General features: G+C 34.9%; 1 protein-coding gene across 2 annotated transcripts in view; it reads left to right on the top strand.

The window, feature by feature from the left end:
* MTHFD2L (methylenetetrahydrofolate dehydrogenase (NADP+ dependent) 2 like) overlaps nt 1-17,971 on the top strand; it is a 121,856-nt gene that overhangs the window by 26,229 nt on the left and 77,656 nt on the right. For both annotated transcript variants that reach the window (XR_008913042.1, XM_007495670.3), the window contains exons 3-5: nt 2,467-2,589; nt 8,850-9,002; nt 16,504-16,611. Coding sequence is in view for 1 of the 2 variants with exons in the window: in XM_007495670.3 (XP_007495732.2) it covers nt 2,467-2,589; nt 8,850-9,002; nt 16,504-16,611 (384 nt within the window). In the remaining variant the exon portion in view is untranslated. The remainder of the gene's footprint in view (nt 1-2,466; nt 2,590-8,849; nt 9,003-16,503; nt 16,612-17,971) is intronic.

Below are 17,971 nucleotides of genomic sequence, written 5' to 3'. Positions count from 1 at the left end.
GTCAACTTTAGTCATTGACTTTATATTTAACTCAGTTTCTGAAGGGACATATCTTGTCCCTCTAAAAAACAATTGGTGCTGTCTTCACTAGGGTAAGAGAGGGGAGGATCAATCTATATCCCCTCTCCATCTTTTGGCTCCATCTTGTAAGGATAATTTTAGGGTTGTGACCTAATCTAAATTAATTTTGGTCACCAGGGAATATCCCAAATAAAATATCCAAATCAGCTTGGAAATTTATGGTGGTGTAATTAATATAGAGGGAAGGAATTACGGAGAAAAGAGAGGGAAAGGTATAGGATTTCTCCTGCCTGGCTTGTGCCAGGGGGAGTTCAAAGTCCTCTGCCACGAGGTCTTTGAAGATTAGAAGCTTTATCTAAGAGAATAATGTTTGGAAGGTAAAGGAGAAAAGAATCAGCCTAAACACTGAAAGAGAAGTCAGAAAAGATGCCTCACCTGAACTAGGTTACTAGGCTTCTTCCAGTATGGTATCAAGGAAAACTCACCGCTAACCCGGACAATAGCTGCTGCCATGCCAAGATGCTGAAACATTCAGCATGCTGCCACCAACTACCTCTCCGCTGCCAAAAGAGGCCAGAGACAGGAAATGACGTGAAATATATAGACGGTTTTTATATCACTTTTCTGCATCTCACATGTACCAATGGTAGCTTAAGCTTGAATTAGGACAGCCCAGAGGTCTGTCAATTGTTTCTGATTTGTCATTTGCTAGCACATGTCTGTCATAGGCCATCCTCCTAAATACTTAATACTTAAGTATGGGTGTAGACATTCCTGTTTTTGTTAGACTAAGTAGGGTGGAGTAATTTAAAGTTCACAATCCCACCTCTCTCACTCTCTAGTCTCAAAGTAATCATGGTGGGTAACTCCATTCTTCCATCCATTACACCATTTTAATAATTTTCAAGTTCCCTTAAACTGGTGAAGATTCCAAAGAATATAAAAGATTAGATATTTTTTGGAGACATAGGCCTAATCTCTTCCTAATATGTGTATGCATATATATATATATGTTTTATATGTGTGTGTGCTCATTCATTATTGTGAATAAGATAAAAGGAAGAGGAAAAGGACCCATAGGTACAAAAAGCAGCTCTTTTGTGTTGGCAAAATATTGGAAACTAAGGAGATTCCCATCAATTTGAAAATGACTTGACAAATTATGACATATGAATTGATGGAATTTTTGCTGTAAGAAATGATAAACAGAATCTTTTCAGAGAAAGCTGGGAAGATTTATATGAAATGATTCAGAGTAAAGTGAACAGAACCACAAGTATGATTTATATAATAGTAATCATATTGTAAAGATGGATAACTTGAAAGAACTCTGGTTTACCAGTCATGATTCCATATGACTGCTGATAAAATATGGTACCCACCTCCTGATAAAGAGGGAATGAACTCAGTGCAAACTGAGACATATATTTTTGGACATGGCCAAAGCAGCAATTTATTTTGCTTGACTATACATGTTTGTAACTTTTTTTTCTTTCTCAATGGAGGAGGAAGTAAAGACAAATCTTCATTTGAAAATAAAATTTGATTTAAAATAATGTAAAATATTTAAAAATCATTACTGTGACTATTGGACTTTTGTGTTAGGGTCATACAAGATTTTTTTTTCTTTCCTTTGGAAATATGGATCTTTCTAAAATTTCTATGAGAATGGTCTATGCATGTGTCAATGGTATTTTCAGTAGTAAAATGAGAGAGAGAATAGTTTAATGAACAAAGCCAGACTCAAAATCAAAATATCTGGTTTAATGTTTTATATTTGACATGTACTAACTATGTGATGCTGGGAAGTCAATTAGTATTTTAGTACCCCCAATCAATTATCTAAGAATAAAAGTGAAAAAGAAAGCTCTTGACCTACATTGGTAGAGAGAGTTCCCTGCTGGAAGATACTTTTACCAAAGAAATCAGAGGTCACATTACAAAAAATTAGAGCACCTACCAGAATTTCATAGAGAGATATCAATAGTAGACCATAAAATTAAGTGAGATCCAGGTAGTATAATATCCTGGAGGTTTCTGTTGTCATTTTGTGTTATTTTATTTTATTTTTATTTATTTATTTGTCTATTTCTCTTTTGGACTGGAAGTTTATCAGTCATTCACAGGACCATTCCTACTATTGATCAACTTGATAACTTTGACCTGTTCTGTTTATGATTTGAGCTGGTTCAATTCTTCTTAGGCAGCCAGATGCTCCCCTTCCTTGAGGGAACTTATCACATTGATGTTGGATTGAGTATAGTTATTGCAGGACAGAACCCTTCGACTAGCCTCAACCTCTAGGCTGCTTGAGCACCTCGAGTTAGGTACAACTCCCAGCCCCAGTCATTCTTGGAAATTAGTATTGAAATTGACCTATTGTCCCTGCCACTTCTAATATGTACCCAAATTATTGTTACCTGACTCCTTTATATTTTCTTCTAGGCATTGGTAGTGAAGTTATTCTGAAACCTAAAGATGTTTCTCAGGAAGAACTTTTGGACATAACTGAACAACTGAACATGGACTCAAGAGTTAGTGGCATATTAGTTCAGCTGCCTTTGCCAGGTAATGTAATTTTATGGTATGCTTTGGGTGTAATTCTAAGGAAAAAAATGGCATGTTTCACAGTTATCTCCAAAGTGTTGCATTTTATTTCTAAAATAGTGGAAAAGAGACAAGTATAAAAATGTGTCTATTATAACATGAAAATACTGAAGGCTTTTGAAATTACCTCATTCTGTAGCTTTATTTTCAACAGTCTATTAAAATGCCACAAGCAAAAAGATAAATGAAAATGTAAGCGAAGATGTAACATTATGTAGCTTTGGAAGATATTCTGTTGGATCTGTTGGCTACATAGCTTATTAGATTCAGAAAGCATTTACTAAGTAACTACTAGGTTCAAGGAGAAAAATATAGACAACTATAGTCATGCAAACATAGGTAATCCTATCTCACAATTTAGCAAAAAGTATTATCTGATATAAGGAGTCAGGTGGTACAGTTGATAGATCCTTTGACCTGGAGCCAAGATGTGAGTTCAGATCCATCATCAGATATTTATTCACTGGGCAAGTAACAACCACTATCTGCCTCAGTTTTCTCAGCTTAAAGATGGTGGTTATAAAACTACCTAGCTCCTAGGTTTGTTGTGAAGATGACATGATCATATTTTTAAGTCTTACAAACTATTATACAAATATACATTTAATTATTTGAGAATATGGCCTTCAACAGACATGTGCAAAAGAAAGGACAGACCTGTGGGTGGTCCTAAGTAAAGCTTGAGTCACCATTAGCACATGAGAGATACAGGAAGTGAGGTAGAGAAGAGCCTCTGGAGTTCTGGGGACTTCCTGTGAGAAGGGCTAGAGTGCAGATGGATCCTGGAGCCTGAGGTTTGAGGAGCCCCGCAGACTGTTTTCCTTCAGACTGGTCATGTGAGTGAAAAGGACTGACTCCTTTCTGTGCCTTGGTTCTCCAAGGCCTTAACACCCGCTTTGGCTCAACTCGAGCCAGAGTGGTTCTGAGTTAAACTCCTTTCCTTCTCTCCCTCTTTCTCTTTCCCTCTAATATTTTCTTCCTCCTGTTGCAATTAAATCACCATAAAAATTTGGCAGTTGATGGGTATTTTATTGTTTGGGATTTCCCTAGGCGACCATTTAAATTTAGACTTTTTTCAGTCTCAACTATAATTTTAACTGTTACAGGATGTATTTCTGGGAATGATAAAGGTGGAGAAATACACTGGGAAATGGAAAAGTGGTATACAAACAAAAGATATCAATTGAAAATTATTTAAACTAATTATGTCAGTCATCAATTCTAAATATCGGACTAGGGGGAGCTATTTGGCTCACTGGATAGAGAGCCAGGCTTAGAGATGGCAGATTCTGGGTTCAAATCTGGCCTCAGATACTTCCTATAAGTATGAACCTGGGCAAGTCACTTAACCACATTGCCTAGCCTTTACTGATATCCTGTCTTGGAATCAGTGCATAGTATTTATTCCAAGAGGGAAGGGAAGGTTGTAAAAATATTGTATTAGATTTTCTTTCATTAAAAATACATTTTTTGGGGGGTTCAGATGAGTTTATCAGGATTGGCCACAAGATAGCAATGTTGATCCATTTGTGATAAGTATTAATAGACTATTTGGTCTGTGGTAGAATTCTCTGACTCACTCTCTTAAAACCAGGCAAGCTACATCTTCCAGTTTTTAGACGAGTCATATGGGATGTTTGAGATGTATAATTATGAGAAAACTCCTTTCATTAATCTTAGAATCTGACTCTATTTTCAGACAACATAACCTAGGTCCTTGGTTAAAGGTTTCTAAATAGCAGCTAAAAGTGGTCCAGTTTCCCAGCCATACAAGGCTAGGTTTAAAGAATGCTATAAAGTTTTCTCTCAGTTATCACAACTGAATGAACTTTTCTCACAAGATAGAATTTGGATCAGGTCCATAAATGAATAGAAAGGGAATGAAACTAGCTTCAGAATTAAGTCACAAGATAGAATTAGTGTGGTTCACTCAGTTCCTACAAGTAACCACTTGCTGGCCTAATCTCTATGATTTTCTCTCAATTTTCCTCACAATTCTATATAGCATTGGTCCCTGATTCACATTCAGATGTGGCATGATTGCAGGATAAATCAATCTACTGGACTGACGTCCTAAAGGTCACTTCTGAAAATCACTTCTTGCTCCCTAGGGCATCAAGGATGGGAAACTTTACCTATACTTTGACTCCTGGATTCCTATGGTTCACTCACACAACCTTTCAAAACTCTAAGGTTGAAAACGCCAATTCTATCTCAGGACTCCCTGAATGAGTCTCTCAGATCCCTCGCATTACTGAAGCTAATAGGCATTTGAATGCCTTATGTTCATCACATTCCTAGCTGATCAGAACAAGTTACCTAATATCCTCTTGAGTTCCAGTCTCCCGAAGGCACTTCCCTTACATGATTTTCTCAGAGCAACTTTCTTGTGTCTTCCACATGGAGAGATGCTATCCGAATTGGTCTGGGCATGTGGCAGACTCCCATAATGTTAAAATTGATCTTAGAAATTATCTCATCAATCTATGGCCAGCATCGATCAATTGGTTAGTGTTTCCATTTTCCTTTGTTTGTTTACAGATACAAGGAGTGGGATTCCTTTTTTCCTGAATCCAGGAAATTATGCCTATTCACTCTCCCCCTTCTAACCTGGAAAGTCCTTAAACTTTCATCCAATTAGAAATCATATTATTCTTTCCTTTTAACCAATTGGTCTCATTTGATTGTTTTTACTATATAAAAGTCCATTTCTCCCTGTTTTCATGGTCCAGCCCTAAACTGGGGAAGGGACTTGGTCCTAATTTTTTGGGCAACTGGCATGCATTGCTTAATAAATCGATATGCTTAGAAAACCAAACTTTGTTTCCTGGATCATTTTATCTTTTGTTTGTTTCATTTCTTCTCCCCATCAGCTAAAGTTTAGCTTTAAGCTGACTATTTGTGCAGATTTATGGTTGAAGAAGTCACTATTCTTTCTCACTTAATTCTTGATCATTATTCAGTGTGGAAGCAACTTCAAGGCCCTTCTGAAGTAGAAATGTGAAACGTAAACATCTGTCCTTCCATTTAGTCAGCCATCTTTCAGGGCTATCATATATTTTCATTGCTATGAACTCTGAATAACAGAGTTCTTATGTAGCAATCATAGTTTAATACCAGAATTAGGCAATTCTTATTTTGAAAGAACTAATGATCTGATCTTTCAGTCCAACTGTGGCTCATTCTTTATCATGGCTAATTGTCATATGATTATAGTTGAGGGATACCTCAAAGATAATTTAACCCTAGCTTCTTTTTTTTTTTTTGACAGATGAGCAAATTTGTTCTAGAGAGGTAAAGTAACTTTTTGTAGGTTATATAGTTCATATCAGAGCTAGCCTACTGATTGGTCCAATTTGAGCCTCATCACAAGTAATAGCTACTTGTTGACCTGGGAAGTTACTGAATTAAAAAAAAAAAGTTGGTCATGAAACTTGCATTTTGAATTTAGGGTCAGGCAAAGCTACTTTTAATAATATCATCATCACATTCAGATTAAAATAATTTCTCATTTTAAAGAAAGGTCATTGCTTTTACCACGATATGGTTTCTTCTGAGTGCAGACTCTGTTTTTGAAGCTAATTAAATAAGGCTAAGGAATTCCTGGAGGCAGACAGGTGCCACAGTGGATAGAGCACTGCAACTAATGTCAGGAAGACCTGAATTTGATCCAGCTTGAGACACTTATTAGCTGTGTGATGTTGGGCAAGTCACTTCATCCTGTTTGCCTCCATTTCCTAATCTATAAAATGAGCTTGAGAAGGAAATGACAAATCACTCCAGTATCTTTGCCTAGAAAACTCCAAATGGGTCAGAAAAAGTCAGGCATAATTGAAAAACAACTGAACAATAATAATAACTGGCATGTACGTATGCTTTAAGGCTTGTAAAGAACTTTACAAATATAATTTCATTTGCTCTTCATAACCACCTTGAGTCAGGTGCTTTCATTATCCTTATCTTACTAAAACTAAGTTATTTTTCCAAGGTCATCCAGTTAGTATCTGAGGCCAGATTTGTACTCAGGTCTTTTTTTTTTTAATTTTATTTAATTAATCAATTTAGAATATTTTTCCTTGGTTACAAGATTCATATTCTTTCCCTCTCTTCCCCCTACCTCCTCCCATAGCCAATGTGCAATTCCACTGGGTTTTACATGTGTCTTTGATCAAAACCTATTTCCATATTATTGATATTTGCACTAGGATGATTAGAGTCTATATCCCCAATCATATCCCCATCAACCCATGTGATGAAGCAATTGTTTTTCTTCTGTGCTTCTACTCCCCCGTTCTTCCTTTGGATATGGATAGCTTCTTTCTCATAAATCCCTCCAAATTTTTCTAGATCACTGCATTGCCACTAATGGAGAAGTCTATTACATTCAATTGTACCACAGTGTATCAGTCTCTGTGTACAATGTTTTCCTGGTTCTGCTCCTTTTGCTCTGCGCCAATTCCTGGAGGTTGTTTCAGTTCATGTGGAATTCCTCCAGTTCATTATTCCTTTGATACTCAGGTCTTCTTGACTCCAGGTTTTACACCCTATCCTCTGGGCCTCCTAGTTGTTTACCAACACATGAAATGAAATTGATTTATAGAAAGAAGTGCAAAATATTGAATTTAGAAATGCATAACTTATCTCCCACAAACAATGTTCTTTTAAAAACATGAGACTTAAGCTACTGCTTTTTGCATATTATTAAAATCTTAGGGGCAACTTACTGTGGCAGTGGATAGCCCCAGAATCAGGAAGACCTGAGTTCAAATCCAGCCTCAGACACTTGGTAGCTATGTGATTCTGGGCAAGTTACTTAATTCTGTTTACTTCAATTTTCTCATCTGTAAAAATGAGCTAGAGGAAAAAATATGGCAAACCATTCCAGTATTTTTGACAAGAAAACTCCAAATGAGGTCATGAAGAGTCTGATGCAATTGCAATGATTCAATCAATTTTTGTAATCTGATACTGATAAATCCATTTGTCTTGGGGGAAATTGCATACTTTAATAATTGCATTATAATAAATGCATTATATTTGTCTAAAAGTTAAAAGGATCAGGTTAGAGGGAGGGGAAAGCTTGTAAGAAAAAATGAAGTTTAGATTCAAGCTATGGTCTTTTATAAAAAATTATTTGTTCAGCTTATGATTTCATTAGTATATGGAACTCCTATATAAGGAAACTCTCTTTACCATTGCATGTTGGCAACTTCTTGTCGACTTGGAATTTTAGAGAGCTGCCTGAGGCAGCCTGTCCAGGTTAACACAGCCAATATGTGCCAAAAGCTAGACTTGATTGAATAGTATAGAATATATAATTAGCACAAGGATTTTAATACAACAGATACAACTTAATTTTGGCCTTTTCAGATATGTTGTTTTGTTAATAGGTTAAGAGTTGGGCTATTAGTAACACAAATTACTTAATATATAGTAATAATATTATATAATATGATGTTCTATATTTGTGCATCTACCATTCATTTTGGGCAATGACATCATAGTTAACCTATGTGTAAGTATTTCTGATCATTCATGACAAATTATATTGGTCTCCTCCCATAATTAATTATTTTAGTAACAAGTAAATATATTTGGAGTTGCATTGTGCTAATGATTTATGAATATAAACCCTTCAAACATTTTATTGGAATGAATAGATGTTCAGGATGATTCACGGAATTCCTCAACATCTGTCCATATGTCTCATCTTGGGCCCTTAGAGTGCCTTACCAAATGCCTATTGATTAAAATTCATGATAATCTTCTGTAGTAGCAAAATTCTATTATAACCATCATGAGTAAGATTGAGGTCCAGATCAATTATTTGATTCCTTTGAGGTCAGAGAAATAATATATCATTGACCAAGATTTCTTTTTGGCTAGTAGATCAGCCTCTCTTGGCATTTGGATTTGCATATCACAGAGTTTAGAGCTGGCAGAGACCCTAAAGAACAGATAGCTCAAACTTTTAGTTGTACAGATAGGAATTTGAGCTCTAGAAAGATGAAGAAACTTGCCCTATTTCATATATATGTATACATACACATATATATTTGGAGAAATATGATTAAAGAACTTTTTATCATTACTTGTTATATCAAAGAAGTGACCAAAAAAGTGAAATGATTCATAAAAGTCCAAGAATAGCTTGACATGATTGTTTAAAATTTGATTTATAGAATTTCTAAATGAATGAGCCAATTTTGAATCTCTTTCAGACCATATAGATGAACGGACGGTATGTAATGGAATTGCCCCTGGAAAAGATGTCGATGGATTTCATATTGTCAATGTTGGACGATTGTGTCTTGATCAGCATTCTCTGATACCAGCCACTGCCTGTGCTGTTTGGGAGATAATAAAAAGAACAGGTAGGTAAGAAATTATCTGAGGGGGTTGGATAGAAATACTAAGCTGTTCATTGATTCCATTCGCATTCATATTCCATTCACTTAGTAGATGCTCAATAATTATTGAATGGATAAATGTGTAAGCGCTACTCACATACATGATTGATAGATGGTTTGCTGCTGGACTCCAGATTTAATGCTATTATCCTGAGAAGGAGAGGAAAATGGGAAGCTTTGGAAAGTGCTAATCTGAAACATATTTAAAGTAGTTTGATGTATCTATGATTTTATCAGTGTAGCTGTTCCCATCCAGACCTCATCCTGTGCAATGCTTGTCCATTTCCGACCATTGTGTTGTATCATATATAAGAAACTTTCATCTAAACCTTTTGACATTTTGTGGATATAAGTTCATGATAAAAGTCTTTCTGGTTCTTTCTCAGACCATTATCAAGGGCAGGGGTTCTTAATCCAAGGTTCACAAACTTGGTTTTTAAAAATATTCTCTTAACTATTTACATATATTTTTATTTTGTAACCCTCTGTATTTTATTTATACATTTAAAAACATTACTTTGAATAGCACCTAGGTAGATCAGTGGATAGAAAGCCAGGCCTGAAGATGGGAGGTCCTGGGTTCAAATTTGTCCTCAAACACTTCCTAGTTTTGTGACACTGCACAAATCATTTAATCCCCATCACCTAACCCTTACTAATCTTCTGCCTTGGAACCCATACTTAGTATTTATTCCAAGACAAAAAGTGAAGATGAAAAATAAAACAAAACAAAAAAACATTCCTTTAGAAGGATTCCATAGGTTTATCCAGACTTTCAAAAGACCAATGACATAAAAAGTTCAGAACCCCTGAAGTAATGCTTCTACACATGTGCAGAATATTCTTTTTTTTTTTTTAAACCCTTACCTTCCATCTTGGAGTCAATACTGTGTATTGGCTCCAAAGCAGAAGAGTGATAAGGGCTAGGCAATGGGGGTCAAGTGACTTGCCCAGGGTCACACAGCAGAATATTCTTATGGAGATTTTGTGGAGACAGAAAAATAGAATAAGCATGGGTTAGTAATTATTGACATTTCATTTATGGCCTTGTTAGATACTTGATTTTTTGGAGGTATTTGGCATCTTCTCTTTCCTATTACAAGAGATTCCCTTCCAAAGCTGTGTTGTCTCCATTGTATATGCCTTTTCTTGTCCAAGTGTTCTTTCCATATTTCTTATTTTTAGTGCTATTTCTATATCCTCTTGCAAGAACTGTTTGAGTGTAAATGCTGTAATTCAAATGCCATTGATAGAGGAACACATTGTTATCAAAATCTTGATGGATCTACTCCACATTTCTTTTATTTGATCTCAAACCAGTTATATCCTTTGATGTCCTAATGCTGATTCAGGTTAATTGGCTTTTTAAAAATGAAACTTTGATGTAATGCGACCCATAATCTTCTGCCACCCTCTTCCAACATGCTTTACTCAAAAATTTATGTACTAAAACAATATTGCCCTTGGCTGTCATGTTTTCCAAGTATTTCCTGGCTAATGCAATTTCTAGGCTCTTTTGACCTCATTTATTTCCTTTTGAATAATGATTTCCAATTTTGCAGCATCAATAAAAAATCTGTTTAACTAGGTCAGGTAGGAGTAGTTTTAATTGCATACTATATCTTCCTTTTTGTTGTCTTCAAATCTGGAATTGTTTTGATCTTTTCTCCATAAGCTGATAGTGTAATTGTACACAGACAGCCAATATTTAAATGATTCTCACATCAATAATGGGTCATTTTTATTCATTAAATAATTTCATTTTATCAAAATATTCAGCTGCTTACCATGCCCCAAATCTGAATTTCTTCTTTAAATTATTCATGATAAACAGGACCAGACTCGTATATAACCTACAACTCTTTGGCCTTTTATCTGTATATCTATCTAGCTATCATCTGTTTATCTTTATGTCCCTTGAGTCATATTTTCCAAGTAGTTTTCATCACACTTCCCTCTTCTCACCTTTGCTCTGAAGTTTTGTTTATTAAAGTATATATTGATTTAATTTGTGGGATCTTATTAAGTTCTGGGTAGAATGTCTTTCCCTCTTCCTCTGAAACAGACACTGGAACCTGTTCAGACTTTTTCAATGTTGTACAACTCTTCATGGCTGCATTGGGGGTTTTCTTAGAAAAGATACTAGAGTGGTTTGAAATTCTCTTCTCTAGCTCATTTGACAGATGAGAAAACTGAGGCACAGTTAAATAACTTGCCCATGGTCACATAGTCGTAGGTACCTGAAGCCAGATTTGAACTCGGGATGATAAGCTTTTCTGACCCCAGGTCTGGCTACAATTATTTTCCCAGTGCACTTTAAAATTTTTTTTTTTAATTTTTAAAAATTTTATTTAATTAGTCAATTTAGAACACCATTTCTTGGTTACAAAAATCATATTCTTTCCCTCCCTTCCCTCCACCCCTTCTCAGAGTCAATGCGCAATTCCACTGAGTTTAACATGTGTCCTTGATCAAAACCTATTTCCATGTTGTTGGTGTTTGCACTAGGATGATTATTTAGAGTCTACATCCCCAATCACATTCCCCTTGACCCAGAATCAAGCAGTTTTTTTTCTTCTGTGTTTCTACTCCCACAGTTTTTTCTCTGAATGTGGATAGTGTTCTTTCTTGTAAATCCCTACGAGCTGTTCAGGATCACTGCATTGCCACTAATGGAGAACTCCATTACATTTGATTGAAGTACAGTGTATCTGTGTATAATGTTCTCCTGATTCTGCTCCTCTCACTCTGCATCAATTAAAAAGGAGGTCAATTCAATTCACATGGAATTCCTCCAGTTCATTATTCCTTTGAGCAAAATATTTTCCATCACCAACATATACCACAATTTGCTTAGCCATTCACCAATTGAAGGGCATCACCTCATTTTCCAATTTTTTTGCCACCACAAAGAGTGCAGCTATGAATATTCTCATACAAGTCTTTTTCCTTATTGTCTCTTTGGGGTACAAACCAAGCAGTGCTATGGCTAGATCAAAGGGCAGACAGCCTTTTAATGTCCTTTTCAGCATAGTTCCAAATTGCCCTCCTGAATGGTTGGATAAATTCACGACTTCACTAGCAATGCATTAATGTCCCAACTTTGCCACATCCCCTCCAACACTGATTACTTTTCTTTGCTGTCATGTTAGCCAATCTTCTAGGTGTGAGGTGATAGATTAGATAGATTAGAGTTATTTTGATCAGCATCTCTCTGATTATAAGGGATTTAGAACACTTTTTCATGTGCTTATTAATAGTTTTGATTTCTTTATCTGAAAATTGCCTATTCATGTCCCTTGCCCTTTTATCAATTGGGGAATGGTTTGATTTCTTGTATAATTGATTCAGCTCTTTATAAATTTGAGTAATTAGACCTTTGTTAGAGGTTTTTGTTATGAAGATTATTTCCCAATTTGTTGCTTCCCTTCGAATTCTGTTTGCATTGATTTTGTTTGTACAAAAAACTTTTTAATTTGATGTAATCAAAATTATTTATTTTACATTTTGTGATTTTTTTCTAGCTCTTGCTTGGTTTTAAATTATTTCCTTTCCCAAAGATCTGACAACTATACTATTCTGTGTTCACCTTATTTACTTATAGTTTCCTTCTTTATATTTAAGTCATTTACCAATTTTAAGTTTTTCTTGGTGTAGGGTGTGAGATGTTGATCCAAACATAATCTCTTTCATACTGTCTTCCAATTTTCCCAGCTGATTTTTATAAAATAGTGGATTTTGGTCCAAAAATCTTGGATCTTTGGGCTTGTCATAGACTGTCTTGCTGAGGTCACCATCTGGACCTGGGGATTTTTTCTTAGGGAGTTCTTTGATGTCTTGTTCAATTTCTTTTTCTGGTATGGGATTGTTTAGGTAGTCTATTTCTTCCTCTGTTATTCTAGGCAATTTATATTTTTGTAAATATTCATCCATATCACCTATATTGCCATATTTATTGCCATATAATTGGGCATAATAATTTTTAATGTTTGCCTTCATTTCCTCTTCATTAGTTGGTGAGGTCTCCCTTTTCATCTTGGATACTGTCAATTTGGTTTTCTTTCCTTTTTTAAAATTAGATTGATAAGTACTTTGTCTATTTTATTTTTGTTTTAAAGTACTAGCTTCTAGTCTTATTTATTCTAGTCTTTATTTATTAAATCAATAGTAATTTGACTTTCAATTTTATCAATTTCTCCTTTGATTTTTAGGATCTCTAATTTAATCTTCATCTGAGAATTTTTAATTTGTTCACTTTCTATTTTTTTTATTTGCATGCCCAATTCATTGACCCCTGACCTCCCTAATTTATTAATATATGAGCTCAAGGATACAAGCTGAACACTGCTTTGGCTGCATCCCATAGATTTTGAAAGGATGTCTCATCATTGTCATTTTCTTCAATGAAATTATTAATTGTTTCTATGATTTGTTCTTTAACCGATTTTGGAGAATTATTTAATTTCCAATTTTTGATTTGCCTCTCCGTGTACCCTTATTAATTATTATTTTTATTGCATTATGATCTGAAAAGGTTGCATTTATTATTTCTTCTATTTTGCACTTATTTGACATGCTTTTATACCCTAGTACATGGTCAATCTTTGTGAATGTACCATATGCTGTCCTTATTTCTTTTTCTCCACATATCTATTAACTCTAATTTTCTAAGATTTCATTCACTTCTCTTACCTCTTTCTTATTTATTTATTTTTGTTTGATTTATCTAGTTCTGATAGAGGAAGGTTCAGCTCTCCCACTAGTATAGTTTTTCTATCTATTTCATCCTTGAGCTCTGCTAGTTTCTCCTTTAGAATTTTGGATGCTATGTGATTTGGTGCATACATGTTGAGTACTGATATCATTTATGCCTTTTATCAGGATGTAATTATCTGCTCTATATCTTTTAACTAGATCTAGTTTTACTTTGGCTTTGTCAGATATCATGATTGTGACTCCTGCCTTCTTTTTCTTAGTTGATGCTGAATAGATTTTGCTCCATCTGCTTATCTTTACCCTATGTGGGTCTATCTTCCTCATTTGTGTTTCTTGTAGCCAACATATGATAGGATTTTGGTTTCTAATCCACTCTGCTATTTGCTTGCTTTTTATTGGTGAGTTCATTCCATTCACATTCAGAGTTATGATTACTAGCTGTGTATTTCCCAACATTTTGATTCTCACTCCTAGTTCTGCCCTTTCTTCTTTCACTATTTCCTTCTACACCATTGTTTTGTTTAATCAGTCCACCTAATTCCCACCCTTATTTTACCTCCCTTTCTATCCTCACCCTTCTTATTCCCTTCTTATTTTCTTATGGTCTTTTTAAACTAAGCCCCCACCCTTTCCCTCTCTTGTATTGCTTCCCTCCCCACTAGTCAGTTTTTACCCTTCTACTTCTCTATAGGGTGCAAATCAATTCTCTGCCCCAATGCATTCGATTGTTCTTTCCTCTTTGAGTCAATTTCTATGCATGTAAAATTTGAGTATTTCCTATCTCCATCCTCTTTACCCTTCCAGTGTATTGGTTTCTTCCCCACTCTCACCATGCACTTCTTCATGACATATAAATTTACCCCATTTTGTTTTTTTTCCCATTTCTCTTAGTATTAATCTCTTTTTTACCTCTAGTTATATATATATATATATATAGAAATATATATATATACACATATATATTTATGCATACATGTATATTTAGTTACATATTTATGTCTTGGCATTTCATCCTATACAGTTTATCACTGTTCCCTCTAAGTATAATTCTTATAGCTATCCAAGTGGTAATAACAATTTTTCAGAGTTACCAATATCCTCTTTTCTTGTAGGGATACATATCATTTTAACTTCTTGGGTCCCTTAAAAAATTTTTGTTTTGTTTTGTTTTTCCCCTTTCTTAATTACTTTTTGATGATTCTCTTGAGTTCTGTGTTTGGGCATCAAATTTTCCGTTCCAGTCCAGTCTTTTCATTATGAATGCTTGGAAGTCTTCTATTTTATTAAATGATCATACTTTCCCCTGCAAGAATATAGTCAGTTTTATTGGGTAGTTGATTCTTGGTTGTAGACACAGTATTGATTCCAAGATGGAAGGTAAGGGTTTAGGGAAAAAGTATACACTGAAAATATAGACCAATAGCCTGATGTTCTCTTTGCTTTTGTACTCTCTCTCATATTTCTCATGTAGTGAAGAGAAGACTGAAGCGTCGTCAAAAAGACTTGGGGAAGAAGATGTGGATTTGAATCTTTGCTTTCATGATTTCCTTTCTCTAATCTTAAAGACTTCACATCTATGGTTATCCATTGCCTCATTCTAAAAGTTGGGCATTGTACTAAATAAATCTGAGGGGTCCCTTCTGACTTTGAAAAGTACTTTACAAATAATCTCATTTGATCCTCCCAACCTCCGAACAATTTGGGGAAGTAGGTGCTATTAATAAATTCATTTCATAGGTGAGGAAACTGAGGCTTGGGATATTTAAGTGACTTGCTCAAGGTCACACAGTTAGTGCAAAACCACTTAAAGATTCTTGTTCCAATGAGTTTCTGATCATATCATTAGGGAAATTTGGTTCTCCACACAAATCTTCCAGACACCTAAATATTTTTTTAAATGTTAACTATTTTTTATGAGATTTTTCCCCCCTAAAGGATGTTTCATATGTCTTTGCCTTCTTAGAAAGAAAATTCTATAAATGGGTTTTTATGACTCAGAGTTATCATTATGAATATCAACTGTTACTCTTTGCTTTAATTTCATTATTGACTGTGGTACATAGGACAGTTTGTTTGCCTTTGGTCTAAATGAGTGCAGACTTCTTTGTAGATTTTATTGCTTTCTTTTCCCCTTTTTAGCCATTCCTCAGTGTACCAGCTTCTGATGATGTCTAGCCTCCTCATAATATGCTATTCTATAATTTAAGAGTAAACAAAAGTTTTCTGGAAAAGATTGTAGGTTCTTAGAATTTTACAGTTGGAAAAGACTTTAGAGATGGTGTCACCCAACCTTTGTATTTTAGACTTGAGTAAAATGAGGGCCAGATAAGTTGTCACACAGATGTTAAAGCTATGAGCGTAATAGTTGGACTTTGTGTCAGATATTCTCCTCTATAATCCCTCCCCTACCCCAACTCCTCACCTTCAGTTGACACAGGTTTGGGCTCAATATGATTAAGATTACTGGAATCAGGATAGCAGGGATTTTATAAGCCACTATAGTACAATTCTCCAAGAAAATCATGGTGATTAAATATAGCCTGCATGATCATTTGAATCCAAGCGAGAAATTCTGAAATGGGCTACCTTCACCCTAATAGCATTAAAGAAAATGTAAACAAATATAATAATATTACATTACAAAATTGTCAGAGAATAATAATTTAATTTATGTCTTTGGAGATTGTCAGATGTTTAAATTGCTTCTCGTTGTTTTTTTCTGAATTCAAATCCAACTTTGCTTTTTAAGGAATTGAAACATTTGGGAAAAATGTGGTTGTGGTTGGAAGATCCAAGAATGTTGGAATGCCCATTACAATGCTTTTACACACTGATGGAGAGCATGAGAGACCTGGAGGTATGTCGCTGGATATTGTATTCAAGCAATTTTACTTGTACTTTTTCAAAATAGCCGCACATAGTCAGTTTTTTAAAAAAGTAAAATTGCATTCTTATTTATTTATATGAATTTAATGATTTAGTTTGTGTTTTACCTTTTGGTAAATAGACTCATTCAAATGTAGGAAGAATCATAAAATTCAATTTTAGCATGCTGAACAATTATAGATCACTTGAATTTATTTGACCCTCTTAACTTTGTCAAGTTGGTAGAAGTTATCACCATTTTATAGATGTAAAAATTGAGGTTTGAAGAAGTAAACTGACTTCTTAGTGTCACACAGTTAACTCTTAACCTCAAATCTGTTTTTAAGTCTATGTGTTGTCTCTCTACTAAAATCTAATCTCCTTCAGCAAAAGGACTGTCTGTTTCATATTTCTATCTCCAGCACCTAGCATAGTGTCTGAAACACAGTAGACACTCATAATGCTTTATCACATATTCAAAATAAATAGAAAATTATTTCAAGGTGTCTTGGAAGAACACTAACACTTGTGGGATGGAAAGTGTCAGGAAAGTCGTCACATAGATGCCATCTGAGCTGAGTGAACTTGGAAGAAAACTAGTGATGACAAGAGTCAGAAGTGCGGAGGGTGTGTACATTCCAGACATGGGGTAGAACATCTGTGCACAGAAGTGTGGAGGTAGGAGACTGGACTTATGTCTTGTGATAATATAATTGTGACTGATATTTCTACAGAGCATTTCTTATTGGCAGTTTAGGGATAAAGGAATTATATCACAATGAAGTTAAATGACTTTCTCAGTCTCACACAGACTAGATAACTGAGGTGGAATTCAAGTTTAGGCCTCCAAACTCCAAATCCAGTATTATTTTCTGTGTTTGGGCTTCAGAATTTGAATTTTACCACTCATAAAATATCTATATCTTTATGCACACACATACCTCTACCTATATTTGCATACATTTCAGTATGCATATTATATATGTACACATATATCTTTGCATATATGTGTATATATACACATATATAAAATCATTTATGTTTGTCAATAATAATTTTAAATCCTACTTTAAGTTACTCCAGAAGGGTCCCTCAGGAAAATCATTGGAAGAAGAGGGTTTTTGAAGGATCTATTCTGGTGATTAGGCTTCAAGATTTTCTTCCTGATTGCCTACCTCTAGCCTACATGGATGCACTTTATCTACCACACAGAGTATAATGAAGATGGACAAATTTGTATAGTCCTCCCAAGCTTTAAGCTCTTAGAATTTGGGACACCTTGTATTTATGTGTATGGGGATAGTTATTTATTCTAAGTCAATAAGTCTTTGTTTCCCCCCTCCCTTACCGCC

Source organism: Monodelphis domestica, chromosome 6 (genome assembly GCF_027887165.1).
Source record: "Monodelphis domestica isolate mMonDom1 chromosome 6, mMonDom1.pri, whole genome shotgun sequence".
Classification (NCBI taxonomy): domain Eukaryota; kingdom Metazoa; phylum Chordata; class Mammalia; order Didelphimorphia; family Didelphidae; genus Monodelphis; species Monodelphis domestica.
Note: the sequence above shows the minus strand (reverse complement) of the source record. Positions and strands in the feature narration are given on the sequence as shown.